Source organism: Phyllostomus hastatus, unplaced genomic scaffold, assembly GCF_019186645.2.
Source record: "Phyllostomus hastatus isolate PE091 unplaced genomic scaffold, TTU_PhHast_1.1 phas_contig_948, whole genome shotgun sequence".
NCBI classification, from domain to species: Eukaryota; Metazoa; Chordata; class Mammalia; order Chiroptera; family Phyllostomidae; genus Phyllostomus; species Phyllostomus hastatus.
Window position 1 is genome coordinate 10,799,793 of NW_025333993.1, and position 22,258 is coordinate 10,822,050.

The following is a 22,258-nucleotide window of genomic DNA, read 5'->3' on the forward strand; positions in this document are numbered from 1 at the left end:
AAATTGCTCAGATTCTACCATTTTTGACCTGTAAAGATGACGATTTCATATGGTTCAAACGCATAGCTACCACCCAAGGATGCTGTGTGGATTAAAGTGAACATACAGAGCCCTGGCCGGCGTGGCTCAGTGGATGGAGCGCGGGCTGCGAACCAGTGTCGCAGGTTCGATTCCCAGTCAGGGTACATGCCTGGGTTGCAGGCCATGGCCCCCAGCAACCGCACATGGATGTTTCTCTCTCTCTCCCTCCATTCCCTCTCTAAAAATAAATAAATAAAATCTTAAAAAAATTGAACATACATGAAACACAAGGTCTTTGCAGACACCCAACTGGTAGCTGTTTTACGGGCAGTAACGCCAGGCTCATCCTCACGCCCCAGCGAAGCCTTTCTTGAGAGAGCGGGGGCCACGGGAGGACCCCAGCTCTGCACACTCAGCCCAGAGCCCCGGGGCGATGAGGGCAGGGGGCGTCCAGAGGCCTTGGGTGTGGCTGGTCGGCATCGTCACTCCACCCCTGAATCCACAGCCACCGTTCGGTCTGGGGTCGGCACCTTCCAACCCCTGGACGACGCCCTGGGAGAACAGGTGCGTCTCCCTCCGTTTGGCTGCCCAGGGATGGTGGGTGGAAGCTACACGGAGACACTTATTTACCAAAAAGCTTAAACTTTCTGGTGATTGGAATGAGCTGCAGTGGGGGGGGGGGGCGCGGTTTAGGGACCCACTGAAGTGGTAGATGACTATTGCACTGTGGGTAAATCCGTCCCGTGAGCTCAGTGACCCCTGAGAGTCTCTGCAGCCCCAAAACAGTCCCGGCCGGTGCCCTGGCTCCCAGGCTGGACCCACCAGCTGAGCGTCTCACAGGTGATCGCGGGATCGGAGGAGCGCTGCCCCCCGCCCCCGTGCCCCCACCCCGCGGCCCCTCCGCCCCGTTAACTTGTCTCCAAGCCCCGACACCTCCACCCTGTCTCACACATTGTGATTTGTCGCCTGTCTGCTGAGACACGGGGAGAAAGGCGTGGATTTAAACATAAACAAGTCCAAGTTCAAACCTGAATCCGAGTCTCTCCGCACGAAACTGTTATGAAATCAAAGCCAGCATTTTTATGTTTAAGTTGGCTTTCCCGAGAATAGGTCGCTGGAGCTTACGTTGGTGACAGGGGAAGAGACTGTGTTTGGGGAAGACGACATTAAAAATCAGCCATTGGCTCGAGAGAGGGACTCCGATCAGCTGACCCCGGGATGGACAGAGATGCCGCCCAGCGGCCGGAGAGGCATGGACACCACAGACAGGATCTGAGCTGGCTTCCCACGGATCGGAAGCCACGCGGCGACGGAGAAGGAGGGGGTGTGGGTGCAGCGAGGGGCTCAGGACCAGGAGCCCCGGCGGCCTGGCTCTGGGCAGCCCCTTGGGTGAGGACTGCTCGCCCCTGAGGCCCGCCCGAGGGAGGGCCGGGTCGGGGGCACCCGGCGGCCGCCCTGAGACCCAGCGCCGGGGAGCGGGAGACGGCCCCACTCAGCCAAGAGGAAAGGGGCGGCCGGGAAGCCGGCGGTCACAGAGGCCACGGGAGCGAACTGCAGAGAGGGTGGGGCGGGGCGGGCCAGAGGGTTTTGCACACGTGTTCAGTGACCGCTCTGGGCTCAGCACATCCTCCAAACTGAGTTTAATTTGAGATTGGTTTGCACGGAATCCATTCACCGAGCATTCATTGGACACCTTCGATGTCCCTTTCTTCAACACACGGCAGCCCGTGGGAGCACCCAGAAGGGGCGTACGCAGGGGGTTCCCTGAACGACCCATGGTTTTAAAGGTGTAGCGTGACCGCGGTGTGTGTGTGTGTGCGATGCTGCCGTCCACTCAGAAGGGATTCCCGAAGTTAGAGACCATCACAGCGTTTCAACGGTGTTCTCTCCTCTGCCTCCCTCTCTCTACAGTAAAAAAAAATTTTTTTAATATTTTTATTTATTTATTTTTAGAGAGGGAAGGGAGGGAGAAAGAAAGAGAGAGAAACATCAGTGTGCGGTTGCTGGGGGCTGTGGCCTGCAACCCAGGCATGTACCCTGACTAGGAATCGAACCTGCGACACTTTGGTTTGCAGCCCACGCTCCATCCACTGAGCTACGCCAGCCAGGGCTAAAAAAAATTTTTTTTAATGTACATTTTTAGGACAAATAAGAGAAACAATATCTAATGACTATGAATTTCTACTCCGCATCTCAGATAAAATGTGAGGTAAATCGCCGAGTTTGGGTTAAACCTCCGATCGGTCTTTCTGTTTGCTGGGGCCCGTAGAGACGCCTGCCGATGGGATCCGCTTCTGCGAAAGTCCCGGGGAAAAGAATTTCTAGAACGTTCCTGCAGTGCGAATACATGGGGAATGTTTCTGTTTTCCCAGAATACATATGATTTCTCATCATGAAAATGCTCAGGGGTTTCTTAATTAATACTTTGATTTTTATTAGGTCATAAAACTGCTAGGACAAGTATTTATGCTAAACAGAATTACTTTTACATTTTCAGCTGTTACTATATTTCAAGCTCCTGCCATTTCATCTCCATCATGGTGAGACCACGTTTGTGAATGTAGAATAAAGTCCCCCGGACGGCACTCGGCTGCGACTCTCCCTGCCATTCTTTTTAATTAACAAACCCGGAACCCATCTGTTGCGGAAATAACTGCCTTCAGCTCCAAAAAAGTTTCCAGCTGGAAAGCTACGAGGTTCACCATTTTGCAGTGGGCTGTTTTGGTACAAATTTCTGTGGCGACAGAAAAAAGGAGAGAAGCAACCCCAGAGGAGGTTCAAACACCCCGAGGGGAACAGCCCAACACCCCGAGAACTTCTGTGGAGTCCGACACCTTCTCATTGCCTCCCCCCCGCCCCGAGGTGTGTGGTCATCGCTGTGAGTATCCAGATGGGTGTGTCCCGCCCGCAGAAATGAAGGAAGACCAACTGAATGCCAAGGCCGGTCACTCGGCGCTTTCCGCGCGAGGATGAGCCGCCCCTGTCACTTGCCCAGAGTCGGGGGAGGGGAGGGGAGGGCGTCACAGTGGAAAAGGGGGCGGGGCGGGGGGCTCAGGTGTGCGCTGGCTGCAGGTGTGGGCCTGGGCCTGGGCCTGGGGAGGTTGGGGAGGCTCCCTGGCAGCGGGGCGACCCATGGGGTGGGTGGGGGCGCACGACTGGCTTCCTCCGGTCGGTCCTGGGTGGAAAGCGGGGCTGCCAGTCGCTCAGGTCCACTCAGGGCCGGGGCCGGAGGCCGCCGTGTGTGGTCCGACCTCCTGCACGCCTGGCCCAGAGCGGGCTGGCTGCGGGGTGGTTCGCTGCCCGGCGCGGGCGGGTTTCCTGGGCCGGCGGCTGTGACGTCTGCATGTTTAGTTTCCGAATCGTTTCCAAGTCGATTGCAACGTCTCGCACAGCTGAGACGTCGCTGGAACTCAGACCCAGAAGGGGGTGCGCCCCGCTGCGGGGGGCGGGCCGGCCACCCCAGGGGCCCTGGGGTGATTCCGCTGGACCAGGGCCTGCCCCACCCGAGCCACGCGCTGAGAGCCGAACTCTGATGTTCTGGTGGCTGCTAACACCCCCGGACAGGGACCGGACCCCAAGGGCAGGTCCGAGGACCAGGCGCGGGCAGACACTTTTCGGAACGGCGTAACGCGAGCGGGGCGGCAGGCTCCGGTGCCAGGCAAGGAGGACCGGTGCGCCCCACCTGGAGGTGCGCCCCACCTGAGGTGCTCAGAGGCAGGCGGCACAAGCACTCCGCACCCCAGGCAGGGCCGGCCTCCGGGGTGGGTCTGTTGCCAGTTCCATCGCAGCGCCCGTGAGGACCGGTTATTAACCGTGCCTCTGAACGTCGCGCCAAAGGGAGAGCTGCGTGCACCCCGAGGTGCGCTTGCCACCCACGAACCCGGGTGGTTCTGTGCACCTGCTCGTCGCCTTGGGGCCTGGGGGCCGGGCCTGCCTCCCGCACCACCTGGGGGAGGAGCGGCCTGGAAGACGCAACAGGTGGGCACAGGGGGCTCTTCCCTGGGTGCGTGACAGCCGGGGAGGCCTGGGACCAACCACACACCTGTGTCACCCACGCAGGTGCAGGGGACTGGCTGCCACTGGGTGGGGGGGGCCAAGGGCAGGTTTACTGAGGCGGCTGGAGTGGGAGGAGGTGGGTTCTGAAGGAAGTCACCCAAAACTGAAGCAGATGGGACAAGGACAGAGCCCACGGGAAGGACGTCTCTGGGAAGGCAGGGGCAGCTGGTCCAGGGGAAGACGCCACGTTGGAGACCCGGCCCCCGAGAGCCAGGCAGCCTGGCCTCCCGGGAAGGGCATTGGGAGGGCGGGCCGCTCTCATTTACGGGGCACAGACGCTGCTCCCAGCTTCTAGTCTGGGCCAGGACAAACCTGCGCTCCTGGGCCCAGGGGCCGCCCCTGGCCCTGCAGCCAGAGGAGGGGCCTGCGGATCACCGAGCAGCTGGTGGAAACAGCTGGGGAGGGGCTGGGGCCAGGTGGAGACGGCACTGGGGAGCCTTCAGGATCAGCTGCGGACGACCTTAAAAACAGCCCCATCACTCACGGCGGGGCGTGTGCTGACCCGGGAGGAAGGTGGGCGAGCACTCCCGGTCGGTCTCCTCCCCCGCCGTCTGTTGGGAGCCGCCCTGCCTGGTTTCAGGAGCTGTAACCGCCCCCGTGGCTAAGGCTGAGGGAGCGACCTTCGAACCGTAAGCCACTGAGGAGACACAGCTTATCTCCCTGGCAGGGGCCCTGCTTCTGCTCCTTTCTCTTCACCCCGCCTGGCCCCCAGTGCTTGATGGGTTAGCCAATCACGGGTAAGGTTCCCCAAGGGGGCAACGACTGAAGACAGGCAGTATCACAGGGGGGCCCCAGGGAAGGACTTTGGGGGGCTATGGAAAAAGGGGGTGATGGGCCCTCGCCCCTCGGCTTTGACACAGTCCTGAGTCCTCATCTTGTCTGCAAGAAGTCTCCTAACCTCTTGGCTGCCTTACTTCCCTTGCTCCACCTAAGCCTGAAACAATGGCGGAGGGTGGTGCAGCCCTGTGCTGGAAAGGGTGGGTTCCCCGGGTGATCAGGCCTGAGAAAGAACATGTAAACTCCTGTGAAACCTGCTTTGCTAAGAATGCTCTCAATTAAATAAGGGTCCAAGCAAGAAGTGAGTTTGTTCCTCAAAGTTTTATAGCTCTTTGGCTATCTGACCCTGACTCAGAACAAGCCCTCATAGTTCTTTGTTATCTATTGCTTGATCCTTACTGCCTGACCATGATTGATGAGCTTTATCCGCATTCCTGTGCAAATGAACCCAATAAAAGCCCATTGAGGAAAAGGCTCTTGGCCCTTCCCCTCTGAGATCGGCCACCTTTCCTCCCCAAGCAGATCAGGTCTTGGTAGACTTATTCTCATCCATGGTGTCTGAGGCCCCCCCCCCACAGCTGTGCACCCTTCTAAGCTTTTATCACAGTGACAGTAGTGTCCCTGCAGGGGAACCAGCTCATCAGAGTCCCTCAGAGGCCCCAGTCACTGACCGATGCAGGGGGGTCGCTGAGCTCGCACACGCCGGCAAGGCGGAAGTGGAATGTACAACACCGTTGGGTCAGCAGCAGTTTCAAGGAGTTTTATTTAACTGTTGATTCATCGCCAACATCCAACAGTCGTCATTTTGCTACACTTGGATGAGCACATGAGGGAGGAAATATAAATTAAATACTATGAATGTTTACTTTTAATGAACCATGACCTTAATACAACATGGATATATAAATTTAGTGGTTTTATTGCATTGTTAGAAAATTATATTAAGAAAGATACAAAAAATCAACAGATGTTTATTTACAATAAGTATGCCATTACGGCTTTAAATTTTCATTTACCTGACAGGTTTCAAAGAATAGTTTATTACATGCCTAATAAAACACTTAAAATATTTACAAATTCAAAATAGATGTTCTGTAACTGAGAAGAGTTCACCTGAGACTTCATGACAACATTGCCGTCGTCTGACTTTCCTCCGGAGTTGTCGGTGTGGCCGAGTGTCCGCCTGCGGCCCGGCCCGGCCCGGCCGCCCGCCCACACCTTTGCCTCCTCGCTCCGAGCCGGCTGGCTGGACGCCGGCCGCCCGCACACCGTGGTCAGGCGCCACGAACGGGCATCGGGGCTTGCGCCCACGTCTGCTCGCACGGGACGAGCTAAGCACGAGCCAGCGCTGCGGGTGCACGGTGACGAGGCGGACACGCGGGCGCCGGGAGGCTGGGAGACGTCGGGAAGGCCGGTTTACACGGGGGCAACGGCCCGGACGGGACGCCCGCCGACCGGGAACAAGCCTTCCGGAGCTCCGCGTGAAGGAGAGGCACACTGCGTGCACACGGTCCCGTCACTTGTCTTCCACACCCCCAAAATAGTCAACTGAAAACTGATCATTACGAAAGTCTTGCTGAGAAGGTAGCGAGGCATAGGTGTGTGAGGGTATGCAGCAGACAGAGGGTCTCCACCCGACAGCCCGAGACAGAGGGGCCCCGCTGCCGCCCGCCCGCCCGCCCGCCCGCCCCTCTGCGAGCGCAGACCGTGGAGGAGTGAGGTAGCGTGGTTGCTGGTGTTGCATGCTGGCTGCGGACACAGCGCCGCGCTGCACGAAACACTCCACTTGGCCTGTCGTCAGAATGCCGCCGGAATAAACCCCTAATGCTACGCTGCTCGTGTGCGGAGATAAATTCACACGAGACGCCTGACAAGCCACGTTTCGACTCTGGAGACGAGCAGGCCTGGCCGCCGGAGGGGAAAGGAGCTTTCGGGGCCGTGCGCACGGGCAGGCGGGGCGCCCGCGCGGGTGCGAGTGCCGCTGAGGTAGGAATCGAGGGCTCCCTGGCTGGTGTGAGGGTTACGTCCTGTAAACCAGAGACGTTTCCACGTTGGGTTTTGAAGCTAAACCTTAAAATGACAAGCATCGCAGGAACAGGTACGTGGGGTGTGTGTGTGCACACTTCGTGGGGTGGGCGTGCGTCACACGGCGCTGCTCCCCCCGACACACTCCTGAGTGTGTTTACAGAAGCCTCTGGAGTACGGACAAGCCCAGCTAGTTCTCTCTCGGAGCAGCTAGGCCGATACCAGCGATGACGCCAGACCACTGAGAATGCACTGGGATGCCACCTAACCCCCCCCCCAAAAGGGTGACATCTGACAGAGGACTCGGAAGCGTGCCGGGGGGTCCCCACAGGCTCAGGCCCGCACGGGCCGCCTGGCCCTCTGCCGCACCCAGCCGCCCTCGGGGAAGCCCCTTGGGTGCCTCGTGTTGGGGAGGTGCTTTCTGGCCCCAACACCATAAATGACTCCCCTGCACCCTTTAACACTGGGCTCCGCACAGGAATCTGTGCGAGGACACACGCAGTCCTTCCAACGGCAGGAAGCCGGCGGTCCACGGCTCTCACCGACTCTCCAGCAAGTCTAACCCCCGGCCGCCCCAGAAGCACCGCGAAGCGTCACGGGGCGAGCCCTCGGGCGAGAAGCAGCGCCTCAGAGCAGGGCTGGGTGCACACGGAGGGCGCCCTGAAATGCCCGAGGCAACACGGCCTGTGCGCCCGGACCCACCCGCCCCGGGGGCCAGAGCAGGCCTCGGCTGGGGTCCACCTGCAAGCCCCCCGTGAGACAGGGCCGAGTGTCTTCCCGTCTCACAGACCCACACGGCTGTGCCAGAGGCACTGTCACCCAGAACGACGCTGCTTACAGGCGAGCCCTCGGACCTCACCTGGGAGGACAGGTGGTGGCCGCCGCCCCGGCGCCTGGCTCTCGGGCATCCTGGGAGCCCACGGCGGCCGGGTCGGCGCGCACTCGGGCCCTGCACCCCAGCCCCACTTCCTCCTGCACAGGGACAGGGCGCCGGGAAACCCAGACCCCGGTGGACCCAGACGTGGGAGACTGAAGAGAAAGAGGGGGCATGAAGCTTCCCAGGGCCTCTACCGTCGACACAGACACGCAGCAGGCGCCGCTGCCCCAGGCCGCCCGCCTGCCTGTTCCCCCGAGTTCCGTGTGGCTCAGGGCCCCGGGCGGGCGGGCCGCCCACTCCCTGATTTGGTGGAGCCTGAAGAGCGAACCGCCCCACCCGAACACCCCGGGTAGCGGGCACCCCTTCCGAGCAGATCTCTGGCCCTCCTCCTCCGCCGGGGACACGTCCCCGCTCGCGTCGGAACGCTGCGGAGACCAGTGGGCCCCCCTCGCCCGGCTGCCTCTCCAGCGGGTCTGCCCGCGGGCAGAGGCCTCGCGGCGTCTCACTGTCCGACAGGAGCCCGTTCGCGTCTCTGTTCTGAGCGCGGGAAGGAGCTGCCACTGAGAGCCGTCGCCGCTGCGTTCTCACAGGCGACTTTTCGGGGTGCAGGAGCACGTGGCCCCTACGGCTCCCGTGGCGCTGAGAACACGCCGGGGCTGACGGCTCGGGAACCCCCGGCCCGCCAACGACCCGGGGAGGGGCAGCGCTGCTAGGAGACAAGTGCCTGTACCGGGTTCCAAGGCCAATGCCGGAACTTCGGCAGGAGACTCGGCGGCTCGAGGGCAGGGGGCGCGCGCTCACTCGTCGGTGGTGCACTTGTCCGTCATCTGCTGACACACGTCCGCCAGGCCTGCCCCCGGCCGGCACGGCTCCGTGCGCCCGGCAGGCTCGCGGGCCGCCTGGGGAGGCGGCCCTGGCTCCTGGCCCAGCGTGCAGGCGGCCGCGCTGCCCTTCCCGCCGGGGCCGCTGGGGCCACTGGGGCCGCTGGGGCCTCCCTCCCCCGCGGGCGGCGCAGCTGCAGGGCCCTCGAGGACACTCAGACTTGGGGGAAACGCGGCAGCACCATCAGACGCACTCCTTCCTTTCTCAGAAACGAGAAAGGACAGGGGGCAGTCGGAGGCCGAGTACTTGGCGAGGATCTGTATCTGCTCCTGGCTCAGCGCGGCTTCCTTGCAGACTTGCTGGCAGAGGCCCGTCAGGTTCTGCTTCGTCTCGCCCAGCGTCGACAAGATGTGGTCCCGCTCCTTCAGCAGGCTCTCCTTCTCGCTTTGCTGCGGGGGCAGAGAGAACACAGGACTCGGGTTCGTTAGCTCGACCGGCACTTCTAAGGAGATCCAACACCTGTATCTACAGCTCCCTCCCATTAAACAAGACCACAAGAGCTTTCCCTTTCGATCCAACTGAAGCATGAACACCTCAGGCCCCTCACCCGGAGCTCGCAGGCTCAGGTGCATGCTGGGGTTCAGGGCTTTCTGGAATTTTGGTGAGTGATAGGGATGCACACACCCCCCTCTGGCAGGGTCTGAGCAAGCACCTCACGTCAGACATCTCGACGTTTCTACGTGGAACATATTAAAACAGCAAATAATGTGCAAAGTAGGAAAAATAACACAGCCCCATGTCATTTGCATCCGTTTTTGACCAAAACCGTGTGTGACACACTCGTAGTCTTCAGGGCTTTCTGGATTTACGGATTATAGGTGAACAAGTGTGCACTTGACGTTTTGGTTAAAATAGAGCCCAAAAAAGTGCAAGCACGCCGATCAGAACAACTGTCGCACAAATCACCCGAAGACGCTGATAATGAGGACAGTCTGCTGAGCATTCGCTTTGTGCCAAACACCGCGCCAGCTGCTTTCAGAACGCAGTCCCAGCCCCGCAGCCCACACCTGCTGGCTGGAGCCGCCCTGCGCCCGCGTGACGGGGAGACGCAGGCGGGGCGTGGCCAGGAAGCCAACGTCCTAGTTACTGACGTGGGAAGAACTGGGGCATGTGTATGGGGGGGGGGGGTTCAGTCTGTCAATTATTTTTGTTGCTGTTATTATTATTATTTAACTTTTATCTCTACAGGAAAGTCCAGCACAGAATTTCTCCAGCAGCCTTGCTGGTTCCTGCGCACGCCCCCGCCGCTGAAAGCATGCCCCCCCCATCGCCATCCCTCCTGCTGCCCACTGCACCCGGCCTCCCACTGCGCGGAGCCAGGTCGCCAGGTCGCCAGGTCACCGAGCCGAGCGCGGTAAGGGAGAGGAGAGAGGTGCTGGGGGAAGGTCAAAGGCTTCTCTTGAGAAGTTATGACAACTCTCGGTTTTCTGCTCATCGGCAGGTTCTTAAAAGCTGAAGCTGCCAGGTAACAGGTGGGTGGGTGACTTCACAGTGATAATCTCTAAACAGACTCTTTTCTGGAACAAAAGTAGCTGGAAGGGTAAAAGGAAAGTTGCTTTATAATAATGTATTCTCACTGTTTTATATGAAAGTTTTTCTAAAAAACTGTAAATCCAACTATGGCCATTTTTAGATTCTTCATGGCATCTAAGATTTTGAGAAAATGTACAGTGGCTGCAAAGCATTACATTTTTATATTGTAAAATGTTCTCTAATTCGGATTTTTACACGACTGTTCAGTTTTGAAAAAACAGGTACAGGTCAACAACATGTTTTATCACATATTTATCTGTAAGTAAGTAAGTGGGGCCCAAGTCAATGTCCAGCAGGACATTTTCGCGCCGGGTCTGCGCCGACCGCCCGTCGGAGGAGGACACTGTGGTGTGGTCAGCACCCGCCCACCCTCTGGCACCAGGCCGGTTCCAGGCATTTCACGGCCTCTGTGTGTGTCTGCAGGTCAACACCCCCGTGCCTTACACATTCCCGCCCCTCCGCCCCCGCTCCACGCAGGATGGCCCTGCGGCCCCCTTCGCGCGGGTCCCTCCGAACATGGCCTCCTGCCCCGCGGCAGCGGCGGCCCCGAAACTGCCTGGACTCCCTCCGCGGCGGCGGCTCCCTCTGCTCCGGTGCGTCCGCACTAGCGCCCACAGGGAGCGCCCGCGGGGGCTGCCGTTTCACCCTGATCGGAAACACAGGCTCGCTGCAACTGCACTCGGCTCGGTACCTGACGGGCAAATCGGTAGCAGTGACTCGGCGGAACCACCTCAGAACCACCACGGGACACCGCTCAGGCACGCTCACTACCCGCGGCCCGCGGCCCGAGTCCACAGTGTGGTTCCGCTGCCTCCCCATGGCGCGGCACGGGCCATCAGTTTGAAGTGCTGTGCTTTCACCACAGATCTCTTTTACAACAGGAGTAAAACTGGTGTTCTGGTGCCGTTACACATTTAGTAACAAAACAGACTCACGCTGCAATCCACATTCTCAACGGCTAGCGTTAACCTCCACTCAGAGATGAGACATCGGACAGGTTTTACGTAGAACTCACCCGGGAAAGGTGGGAAGTGGGGGAATCGGGCACCGGGGGCCGGGGGCTGTGACGACGGACTGCAGACGGGGGAGGACGCACTGGCAGAAGAAGGCGGCACCGCCCCCTGCAGTGCAGAACCTCCGAACGGACAGCACCGGGAAACACACAGGTGATCCGTACGAACCCGAACCAACACTCTCGACCTCACCCACAAGAAACGTAAAAATGAAAGCGATCAGGAACAATCAGTGGTCAGTGTTCGCGAGGGGAAAAGCAAAGGCTGACGACGAAGTCCTCGCGGAGGAAGCTGTGGGCGGGCGTTGGACAGATGCGCCCACGCCGCAGGGGGAAACGCTGCAGCCTCCGGCCTCTGACCTCCGGCCTCCGGCAGTCCCTCCCGAAACACAGCTCCTCGGCCGAAGGGGCAGCAGCGGCGGCGACACGCACACAGCGTGGCGCCCCCGAGTCCGCGGCCAGAACCAGCGGAGCGAACGCGCCGGTGCTGCCGGGAGGGGGCAGCCTCTCGGGACGGTGACCAGCACGTCCCAGAGCTCACCGCGTAAGTGGCGAGAGGTACGCGCAGACCTATGTACAGGACACGTCTACGCAGCAAGAAAGGATAAGAAGAATGCACATAAAATATTAACCGGGTTTTTTTTTCCTTGTTTTTGGGCAAGAAACACAAGGAGAAAGTTCAGCAACTAAAAACCTGGCCACCTAAGGACACAGGCACGAACAGGGTGCAGAGCGAGGACTGGCCCGAGACTCTGGACTTGACTTCTGCACCGCACAAACGTCTCACGCGCAGCGGGGGGCGAAAGCAGGTTTACAGTTGTGGACCCCGTTCGCACAACAACAACAACAAAGCGCGCGCGCGTGAAATGCACTTGGGAAATGATGACGGTGGTGTGGACAGAGGCCACAGACAACGGTGAGGGTTTTTTATTCCGTTCGGGGGTGACCCAGATCCGGGGTCATGCCGATGTGATGGAGAGGTGAGAACGTCTATTTTCAGCAGGTGCATGCGCAGGCAGGCGGGTGCAGTGTCAGAGTGTGGTTCCAATGACTCAGAAGAGAAAAGGAGAACCGCAGAGAAGGGGCGGGGGAGGGGCAGTGAGCGAGATGAACCGTCTGTGGTCAGAAGAGGCCGAGAGGCACGGGCAGGCGCCCCAGGGCGGGAGACACCCCCTGCCCGGCAGACGGACCCACGGAGAGAAAGACAAAGCACGTGTGGCAAAAATGCCCGCAGCCGCCGAGTCCACACGAGGTTGTTCATTCTCCTATTCACTCAGCTTTTCTGAAAGCTGCAAGTTTTTAGAACGCGAGGGGAAAAGATGTATCTCAAGAAAAAATCAAAACACATGACCCTGGCTCCCTAGGAAACCACTGTACAAGTGCTCAACTGACAAGGACTGTGTCACACCCGTCTTTAATTTCCGGGCACCCAGGGCAACGTTTAACACTCATGAGCAGTGCTCAGCTGGAGCGAGAACCGCTTTCACTTAGAGTGCAACCGCTAGCACTTACTGAGCCCTGAACAGGTGCTGAGCAGTTCAGTGGCCGCCCCTGCAGGCCCCTGGCCCCTGCGCCGGCCCCCGGGCAGCTGCCATCCTCACCCCCCCACCCCGCTCCAGGGAGGGGTGTGCCGCCGGAGGCACCGTAATCCCCCAGGCCAGGAACCCGCCACGCGCCGGCAGAGCTCCCGGCCGTCTGTCCCCGGAAGCACCTCGGCCTCCGTCCAACCTGTGCGAGCCGGTGCAGCAGGTCCTTGGCACCGAGCGTGCACAGCACGGACGACCCTGACCTCTTACAGAGGGCGCGTACCCTGGTCTCCCCCCGCCCCGTGCACGCTGACGGGCACCCCCAGAAGTGGGAGGGCACCCCCAAAAGTGGGAGAGGGCCGTGTGCGTGTGGGAAGGCAGCCAGCTGCATGCGCCCGAAACAGACTCGTCTCTAACGACGCGATGCCGTCGGCACCACAGACGCCAGTCGGGACCTCTGGGGCGCCGGGTCCCGCGGCCCCGCCACGGGCACAGGCGGTGCAGCCCACGGGCGCCTGGGCACCAGTGCGCCTGGGCACCACTGCACATGCTCCGTGGTGGTCCCACCGCCGACCGCCTCTGAGTCGGCACCAGGCAGCCGCGGACAACTTCTGAGAGAAATGCTTGGTGGTGACTTCATTCTCTTCTTTGGAAGCAAGGCTCCCTTCAGTTCAGATTTCCTTTGTTCGAGGCTTAAATGGGATTAGAGATGAGTGTCTTCTAACGTCCAGACTAATCTTCCAGAAGAAAATGAACGTGGGCCTCCTAAAGCATCTTACAAAGGCGAGAGCTCTGTAAGCCAAACACGTGACAGGAGCTGCACGGTCCGGGGTTTTGCTCCTGCCCTTCATTGGCATATCCAACCTCGCAGTGAATGCGGAGTTAGAGCCCACCGCCACCACACCGTCAAACCCAAAACACACGTGGAAAGTCATCACCATCGACTTCTCCACTGAACCGATGCACAAGCTTCCTTTTCCCCAACGGTGCCACTGACAGGACTACTTACTGAACAATACAACTCATCAACTTACTGAGTTTGAGCTGGCACCCCCTGACTTTCTCAGCACGTTAAGACCGTGAAAGTGTCCTCTGCACACAGCTATCCCCCTGACGCAGCTTGAAGACGTGTTACAATCACTCTCATGGTGACGAGCACCCTGTCGGCCTGCGGGTGCGGAGGCACCCGGTCTGCCCGCCCTCTCGGGACCCAGGGCGGCAGAGGGCGGCTGAGCAGGCCCCTCGGCCGGCTGTTACCGGGCTGGGCGACGTGGACGGGAGTTCACTCCTGTGTTCGCCTGACTGATCGCCGGCCTCGGCAAAGTGACTGTCAGGAAACACCTGACTTCCCTGAGGTAAGTCTGCTGAACTCCCACCCAGGCTGGGAAGGCTGGGGGACAACACGGCCTGTCGACCGGCCACGCTTCCAGAAAGGGACTCTCAGCTGGAGCGGCCAGCGCCCGCCCCTCCTCCGCAGCCCCCTCTCCCCGCGCCGCGACACGGAGCGGGAGGCAGGAGTGCGGCCGCGCTGGTCTTCGTTCTCTCTCCACAGACGACAGGATCCACGGCGCCGCCAGCGACCAGGGTCCAGGGACAGTTCTTCACGTGCGTATCTCAGGCATCAGATTCTTCCCCTTCCAGCTTTCTTACACGGCCCACTTTCTGCTCGCGTTCAGCTGCGGGAGACGCTGCAGCACTGGGGAGATTTGTGACACGCACGCCCCTTACACTCCACAGGTGGACTCTGCCTGAACACACCACCGGACCTGAGAGCAGAGCTCAGGGAAGCAGAAACAGGGCATGCCACTCTGGTTTCAGAAAAGCAACCCTGCCGTCTCCTCTGGGCTCTTGTGGAGGAGGAAGAGGCGGAGGGAGCTCAGCGGAGCTGGCCACATCGGGTGGCCAGACCCACCGGGGCTGTGCGCTCCGCCTGCCGGAGGGGTAGGTTCTGGGCTACCCCTAGGGGCAGACACAGCGTGTCTGCTGTGTGTCAGACCAGGACGCCTGGGCCGGAATGGGCTGACGACACGCTCTCCTCCTTGGGCATTCGGAACGGAACGCACTGGTGTCAGTCCAAACCCACGTGCACTAACTGGCTGAATAAACCCGCAGTCTCCTCTGAGCAGCCCCTGGAGCCGGGAGGTCTCCAGGGGCTGTGCTGCAGCCACTCCCGCCACGTGCAGCCGCCCCGGGCCATGCAGGGTGCAGCCCTGAGCTTGGGAGAGGATGCGCTGCGCTCATGAGGCCAGCCGCCCCCTGGCTTCTCGGTGACACACGCCTCCATCCTCACAGCAAATCCACCGACCCACCCATCCATCCATCATCCACTCAGACGGCTTCTGTTTCTTGCAACCAAGGAGTCCAGATCCATAAAACTGGGAAACAAGGTACTGACCAGTCTGGTTTTTTATTTTGTAAAACCTCCCGGGAAACCAAACACGCCTGTGTTTTGGAAATCAACCAGCAGGCACTCCACTGACCGTGTGGAAGGAGCCTCACCGGACCGCGAGAGGCCGCCGTGTGAGCGCGAGGCCCAAACCCGAAGCGCGGTTTAGGCAGAGCCGTGAAGAAAAACGACACTAAGGGAGAGAACACTGGAAGCGGGGAAGGAACAGCACAGCAAGAAGGAGGAGACAAGGGTAATGGTCACTGAGAGCCTACTGTGCCCCAGGCACTTTCCTGGGCTCTTCAGCTGCGTTAACTCATCTGACCTTCGTGAGCCCCACTCCACGGAGCGAGAGTGAGTGCGAGCCCATTTCACAGACGAGACACCCGAGACAGACAGTACACAGCCCGCCCACAGCCGCCAGGGGCCAGTGGCGGGAGCTGGAGTCAGAACCCCGCACTCGAGACACCGTCCCTGCCCCCCGCCCCCGCTGCTGAGGCGAAGGCAGAGGGGCCGAGCCCAGAGGAGGGAGCACGCACAGTGCCTCCGGCCCGGAGGCCTGAGACGCAGCCGCAACAGCGAGTGCCCGGCACCCAGGGTCTCTGTCAATCGGAAAACATAAACGAGACCTATGGGCCCAGAACCAGACCAGTTCTAAAAGGTAACAGCTGCTCCCCAGTACGTTTGCCGAGCGGCCATTTACAAATAACGTCACGTATGAAGCAGACTTGACAGGTCTGAAGGTTTTCGTTTGTGTCTGCTTTAGGAGAAGAGGAAGTCCCACCTGCGCTGTCTGTCACCCACTGAGGAGGAAGCACCTACAAGCCGGAGGCCCAGGAACGGTAACAGCACAGTTCTGTGTGGATCCCAAGCAGCTCGACAGGACCCACCAGTCTGCAAAGCACCTCTGCGCTTCCGTGCAGAATATCACCACGGAAGGTAAAAGGCACCTGAAGGCAGGCAGGTGGCTGGTTAAGGCTGGACAACACGAGAGAGTACCAGAGCGTTCAGTACGGACTACCAACACCCGCCTCCCCCCCCAATCCTGGGCAGACATGCCTGAACTTGCACCTTCTCCTCGTTGACCCCACCCACCTTGACCACTCAGTAAACTCACACAGGCTGTTTTCACCTCTCTCACGCCTGCACTGGCACAGCATCTGCTTTCTGCTACATCTTTTTATACGGTTACACAACTTCCTCTTTCTGCACAATTAAAATATATACGAAATGCGTGACTTTCCCCACTTTTTGAAGGTACATAAAAGAGTTTTTTCTACGTTAACTGTATGTAACTCATAGCTAGAATGTTCATGCTTAAAGATCTGCGACGATAACGCACCCAGCCCCCGCCCTGCACCCTGAGGGCGAGCTCGCCCCTGCCCGACCCCGACCAGCACTGCCAGCTGCAGCCCTTCCTGCCGTGCCTCCCTCCGCCGGCCACCAGGGGGCGGAGGAACAGGTGCAAGCGAATCCACTTTTCCGTTAATTTATGTTCTGAAGCTGGAATAGACTGAATAAAGGAAGCCTTCTTCACACTCAAGGTCTCGCGAGATCTTACACTTTTCCTTTCATATCAGCATGTGAATTTTTCCCTTAGATAACAGATCCAAGTTGGTTTGTTTCGGTGTCAACCAAAACAAGTTATTCGAGTCCGCAGTTTGTTTAAACAACTGAACCGTTAAGTTTCACAGCTGCCAAACGCAGCACCAAGGAACTGGAGTGCCTCACAACCTCTTCGGTCCTTACTCAACCCGTGAGACTCAGGTGGACAGTAAAATGCTCCTTAACTTGTAAATCATTAAAGAAGCTCCCAGAAATCGTTCTCCCCTTACACAGTACAGCATATTACAGCGTGCAGAACACGTACACAAGTAAAATAGTCTGCGAACACCCTCTTTTCTATCTCCTAAGTTTTCTGGCAACGTCATATAATTTATACTCCTAAAAGGGTGACTGGCAAACCTAAAATCAGTGTGTAAACGAACGTCACGACCCGACGTAGACACTGAGAGCGCGCTCTCCTCCACCACACAGGAGGGGGGAGCGAAGGGACGGGGTGGGGTCCCCCAGGGGAGCCCCGCGCCCTCACCAGCTTCTCGATCTCCGACTCCAGGTTCTGGATGCAGTCGAGCTTCCGCTTGCGGCAGCGCTGGGCGGCGATCCTGTTCTTGCTCCGCCTGCGGATGTCGTGGATGCAGTCCAGCTGCTCGGGCGTCAGCTTGTGCATCTTCAGCAAGGACTGGAAGTCGTTGCGGGAGAGCGAGATTATCCGCTGCGCGTTAAACGGCAGCTTCACCTGGGGTGTGAAAAAACATCAGTGGCTGCTGCTACGTTTTATGATACACCTGAACCCAGGAGGAGAAAGACGAGTCTTTGTGTCCCAGGGACCTTCACTCAGACTCAGGAAAAAGTGGCCTCTGTTCCCAGTCTCCACACGATGCCTTATATTAAAGATTGATCATGTTCTTGATATTTCTGGTCTCTTTTAAAGAGGGTTCAGAAGACCAATAAATTGAGAAGCAGGTATTTTTATAAGCAAATCAAACATTAACACAAATATTAATACATTTAAAATAAAAAGACAGAACTTACGCTACTAGGACATAATAATACCCCACAGATATCTTTATGCCTCTTTCTAAAGTGTTTTTATAATGTGTTTTCACCCAACCTCCCCCCACAAATCTATTTTATCCTTTGATTTATATTAAGGTGTGGTTCTTACTCAAATCTAGTATAATTACTCTAGTATTTCTAAAGCATTTCAAAAAATTTATTTTTCTGTCAGGAATTGGTAGTTTCACTTAACTCATTTTAAAAGCTACACATCTCATTTGCTAATGTAGAAATAATTAGAAAAACCCTGTAAATATTATCATTCATTTTCAATATACATCAACTTGGAAAAGGAAAAAATTTTTTTTAAATGACAAAACTGTGGGACAGTTTAATTATATTAATGACCAAAAATACAAATAATACACCGGTCAGTTTCTCTGGCAACCTGCTTAGTTTGTTACATAAATGAAACAAAATGATTTTTAATTCTTTTCAATGTTCTATTTTTAACCTTCTCTTCCCAGCCCCAAACCCGGACGGCAGCCACCGCAGGGAAGCCCGCCCACGTGACACGCGCACACGGCTCCTCCACCGGTCGCCCGGCGCCCCCTCCGGGAGCCGAGGTGGAAAGCGGCCCCTGGTCCTCTCCCAGACCCGCGCCGCCCACCAGCTGTGAAAGCAACGGCAAGTGCCCGGAGGTGCGAGTCCCCGCCGTCACGGGAACGCAGGGCTGTCTGGCAGAGGGCAGCCGTCACGCACACACCCCACACGTGACGTGTGCAGAGCGCACCTGCGGGGACGGACACCGTTCCAGCTGCACGCAGAACCCGCTACGCTAGGGAGACGCCCACCACACGAACACCGAAAGGGCTACGGGGACATGCAAACAGCAACAGCTGTGAAAAACTAACGCGAAAAAACTCCACAGGAGCGGCTGCCCCCCGGCGACCAGCCCGGGCCCCGGGGTGGAGCCCCGCGGCCACGAGTCAGGCTGGGCGCCGGCCACGCTTTCTAGGAGGGCCATGCGGTGACCTCAGAACCATGATTCTTCTCCTCTTGGGACACGGCGTTGGACACAAACAGCCCAGGTGTGGCCTCACGCCACAGCTAACGTAACACACCTGGCGCGGACTCTGGGGACGCCGAGGTCCTCACCTGTCACACCCTGGCACAGAAGACCACTGGGGTCGGAGTGTGGGCTTCCTCCTCCCTGACCTGCACCCACCCCTCGTGCTGCGCCAGGAGCTGACGCCGCCAGTTGCCACGAATGGCGGCAAAACCGCGGCCCAGCCACACCCGCGAGTGCCCTCACCTCGCACTCCTGCTCCCGGGCGGAGCAGGGCTCACTGTCCCCTTCGGTGTCTGTCTCCGAGTCGTCGCCCAGGGTGATCACGCACGCGTAGGGGCAGGGCCCCTGCTGGGGCTCGGAGGCGTAACCGTCGGTGCCGAGGTCCGCGCGGCCGGGCCGGCCCTCGGCACCCAGAGTGCTCATGAAGGGGCAGCTGACGGGGCTCAGCGTGGCGAAAGTCCTCTGACCCGGCTCTGGGCTCTCGCTGATCCGGATGCCCAGCCAGGGGCACTCCGACCGCCTCTGGGCGGGGGCCTGCTCCGCGCCGGCCCTGGCCGCGCCGGGGTGCGCCTGCGCGGGGCGGGGAGCGGCCAGGCCGCAGACGTCGGTCCAGAAGCCCTTGGCCAGGTGCTCAGCCACCTCCCGCTCCACGCTGCTCCGGGCAAGGCCGCTCTCTTCCCCGGGGCCCGCGTCGGGTTCCAGGTGCGCCTCCTGGCCCTCGGCGCAGGCCCTCTCTCCTCCGGAGTCCGGGCCGGACTCAGGCTTCTCTGCCAGCGCCACCGGGCCCTGCGCGCCGGCGAAGCTCAGGTCGCCGTACGGGCCGTAGGTGTGCAGGAGGGGCAGCGAGTAGAGCCCGGGGGAAGCGGCGTCCGCGCAGGAGCTGTGGGGGAGGGGGGCCGCGTCGGCCGCTCCTGGGGGGCACGGAGGGGCAGGGTCTCCCTCGGCGTCTGCTCGCTCCATGGCCGTCCCGCCTTCTTCACATTTCAGAGCCGCCGGCGGGCCTGCACAGCCCCGGGAGCCCCCCGCACACTCACCCTCGGGCGTCTCGCCCGGCTGCAGGGACCCGTGCACGTCTCCGAACCCGGGCTCCACGGGGTGGACTCTGTCCGTCCCAAATGCCTTCTGGAACTTTCTGTACTTGGGGCACAAGGACGGCAGAGCCAGAGCAGCGTCCTTCCCTAGGCACATGGCCTCCCACGTCTGGCCGGCGCCGTCCTGCAGCGGGGGCGGCGTCTTTCTGTCTCCTTGACGTTCAGGCAGCTGGCACTGGGGAGCCGGAGCATTCTTGTGTCTCCAAAACTCCTCCACCTCATCAATGTCTGCGTCCCTCCGGTCCAGAAGTGAAAATTTGAGGTCTGCGTTCTGACAGTGCGGCGGGAAGCACTTTTGCCTTGGGCATTCCTGCTGCTCTGCAGACGGGTCCAGAGACTTAAATTTGAGGAACTGAAAGCAGGACTCCTCGATGTCGTGCACACCTAGAAGGTCCACGCACCTGCACACCTCGTCCACATTGTCCTTGCTGAGCAGCAGCCGAGCCGTGTAGGCAAACTGGAGTAACGGCTCGAACCCTTTAACCGTCACCTGTCAACACACGAAACAGAAACAAACGCGTCACCTGAAAGCTGCCCAGGGATGAGCACGAGGAGGAGGAGGGGCGGAGAGACGAAGGACTGGCCTGTGAGCTCGAGGGCACGGGCACCTGGCCTCGGGGGGACACGGGCCCCTGGGGGGACACGGGCCTCGGGGGGACACGGGCCCCTGGGGGGACACGGGCCTCGGGGGGGACACGGGCCCCCGGGGGGACACGGGCCCCTGGGGGACGTGCGGCTGAGGGAGTAGGGGAGGCCGGCCGGTCACACCAGTGTCCTGGGACCAGCCGGCTCTGAACAGAGCCCGCACACACTGGGACGGAGATGGAGACGTGGGCTGTGACTCGCTCTCGCGAGGGAACAGGACGAGCAGCAGCAGGACTCCCCCTCGTCAGCGGAGACCCGTCCTCGGGGGAGCAGGGCGGCCTGGACGACGGTCAGTCCCAGGCATCCACGGCCAGCCCCCCTCCACGCAGTCAGGGCCCCAAACACCCCAACGGCCCTAAACCGCAACAGTGAAAATGCTGAAGATAAACAAATATATCCGAAGGACTTACAGTGGTCCTGAACCACGGCAAATGCACAGTAAATGTAACCATTATCTTTCTCTCATGCCAAAATTTCTAATAAAATTTTTAAAGATTCAGATTTAAAAAGTGAATAAAGTGAAGTCTAAAACGCATGCCTAATGCTGTTTGGCAAAGACTCACGGACTCCAGGAAACAAAACCTTTAAGCTTCCAGACGGCATACAACAGAAAACCAGCAACAACCAGCGACCCTGGTGCGGACACGGCGGAGCCGGGGGCTGCAGGGCTGCCGGCGGGATGTGCGACGGGCAGGCCCCCAGTTCTCCCGGAAACCAGGAACACAGCGACCGTGTGTCCCGGCCACTGTGGTTGGGTCCTTTTACCCTTGAGAAATGACCTCTACACAAACGTCCATCCATAAGTAACTTTATTTGTGATAGCCAAAAACCAGAATTAGCCTAATTTCCTTCAACCGGTAAATAGATAAAAGCTGACACATCCACACTCAGGCCCACTACGGGGCAACACAAAGAACTACAGACACGTGCAGCCCAGGCAAACCTCCAGGGCACTGAGGAAAGTGGGAAAAGGGCCAACCCCAAAAGGTCACACAGCACGTGACCGCAACTGTGTGACATTTCTGAAACGATGACACAAGGACAGCCTGGTGGCCACCCCGGAACCACTGAGCAGCTCTGCTGTGCTGGACACGTGGACCTCACAAGGGGGGGGCTGACCGAACCACACACACACACACGCACACACACACACAGCTTAGTGCACCCAAAACCAAAGAACCCGCGGAAGGAGGTGGGCGGCACCAACGCCCATGTCTTGGCTGTGGCGTCACACTGTCGCTTTGCAAAATGTCACCCCTGGAGGAGGCCGGCCAGAGTGCAAAAGAAACGCCCACGTCTTTGTGAACTTGCAAGTGTCTCAATAGAACTTCAGTCAGCAACTCTGGAAAGTGCAGGGAAACAACCAAAACTGGCTTCTACAATAGTGGTTCATGTGTTTCCAATCTGTCACTACTGCCAGGATCCGAAAATGTACAGGGTTCACACTCGAACCAGAAGGCACGGATGACCACACGCACCCGCACACGTGCCCGCCCCTACACGCCCGCCTCCCGCACCCAGGGGTCCAGCTCGCCGCCCCCGGAAAGCGGTACTGAACCAAAGCTGCAGGCCACCAGAAGCATGCCCCCCCCGCGCGACATGCACCACCGCGCTTTACAGACAGCGGCTGCCCCACAGCCGACCGCCCCTGCCGTGTGGTCGGCACTGCCTCGCCCACTCCCGGCTCTGCCGCCGAGCAGCCGGGGGACTCCCTGGGCGGCGGGCACGACTGCACACACACGCACACGCCACGCAGGCCTGCTGCACACGGGGCTCTGAAACTTCCTCAAACTCCT

General features: G+C 59.3%; 1 protein-coding gene across 5 annotated transcripts in view; it reads right to left on the reverse strand.

Annotated features, from left to right (window-relative positions):
• Positions 1–5,593: 5,593 nt before the first annotated feature.
• BACH1 (BTB domain and CNC homolog 1) overlaps positions 5,594–22,258 on the reverse strand; it is a 37,520-nt gene continuing 20,855 nt past the window's right edge. For all 5 annotated transcript variants that reach the window (XM_045852505.1, XM_045852506.1, XM_045852508.1 and 2 more), the window contains exons 3-5: positions 18,970–20,307; positions 17,188–17,394; positions 5,594–9,027 (exon numbers count right to left, since the gene is read on the reverse strand). In XM_045852505.1, the coding sequence (XP_045708461.1) occupies positions 8,554–9,027; positions 17,188–17,394; positions 18,970–20,307 (2,019 nt within the window). In that variant the 3' untranslated portion in view covers positions 5,594–8,553. The remainder of the gene's footprint in view (positions 9,028–17,187; positions 17,395–18,969; positions 20,308–22,258) is intronic.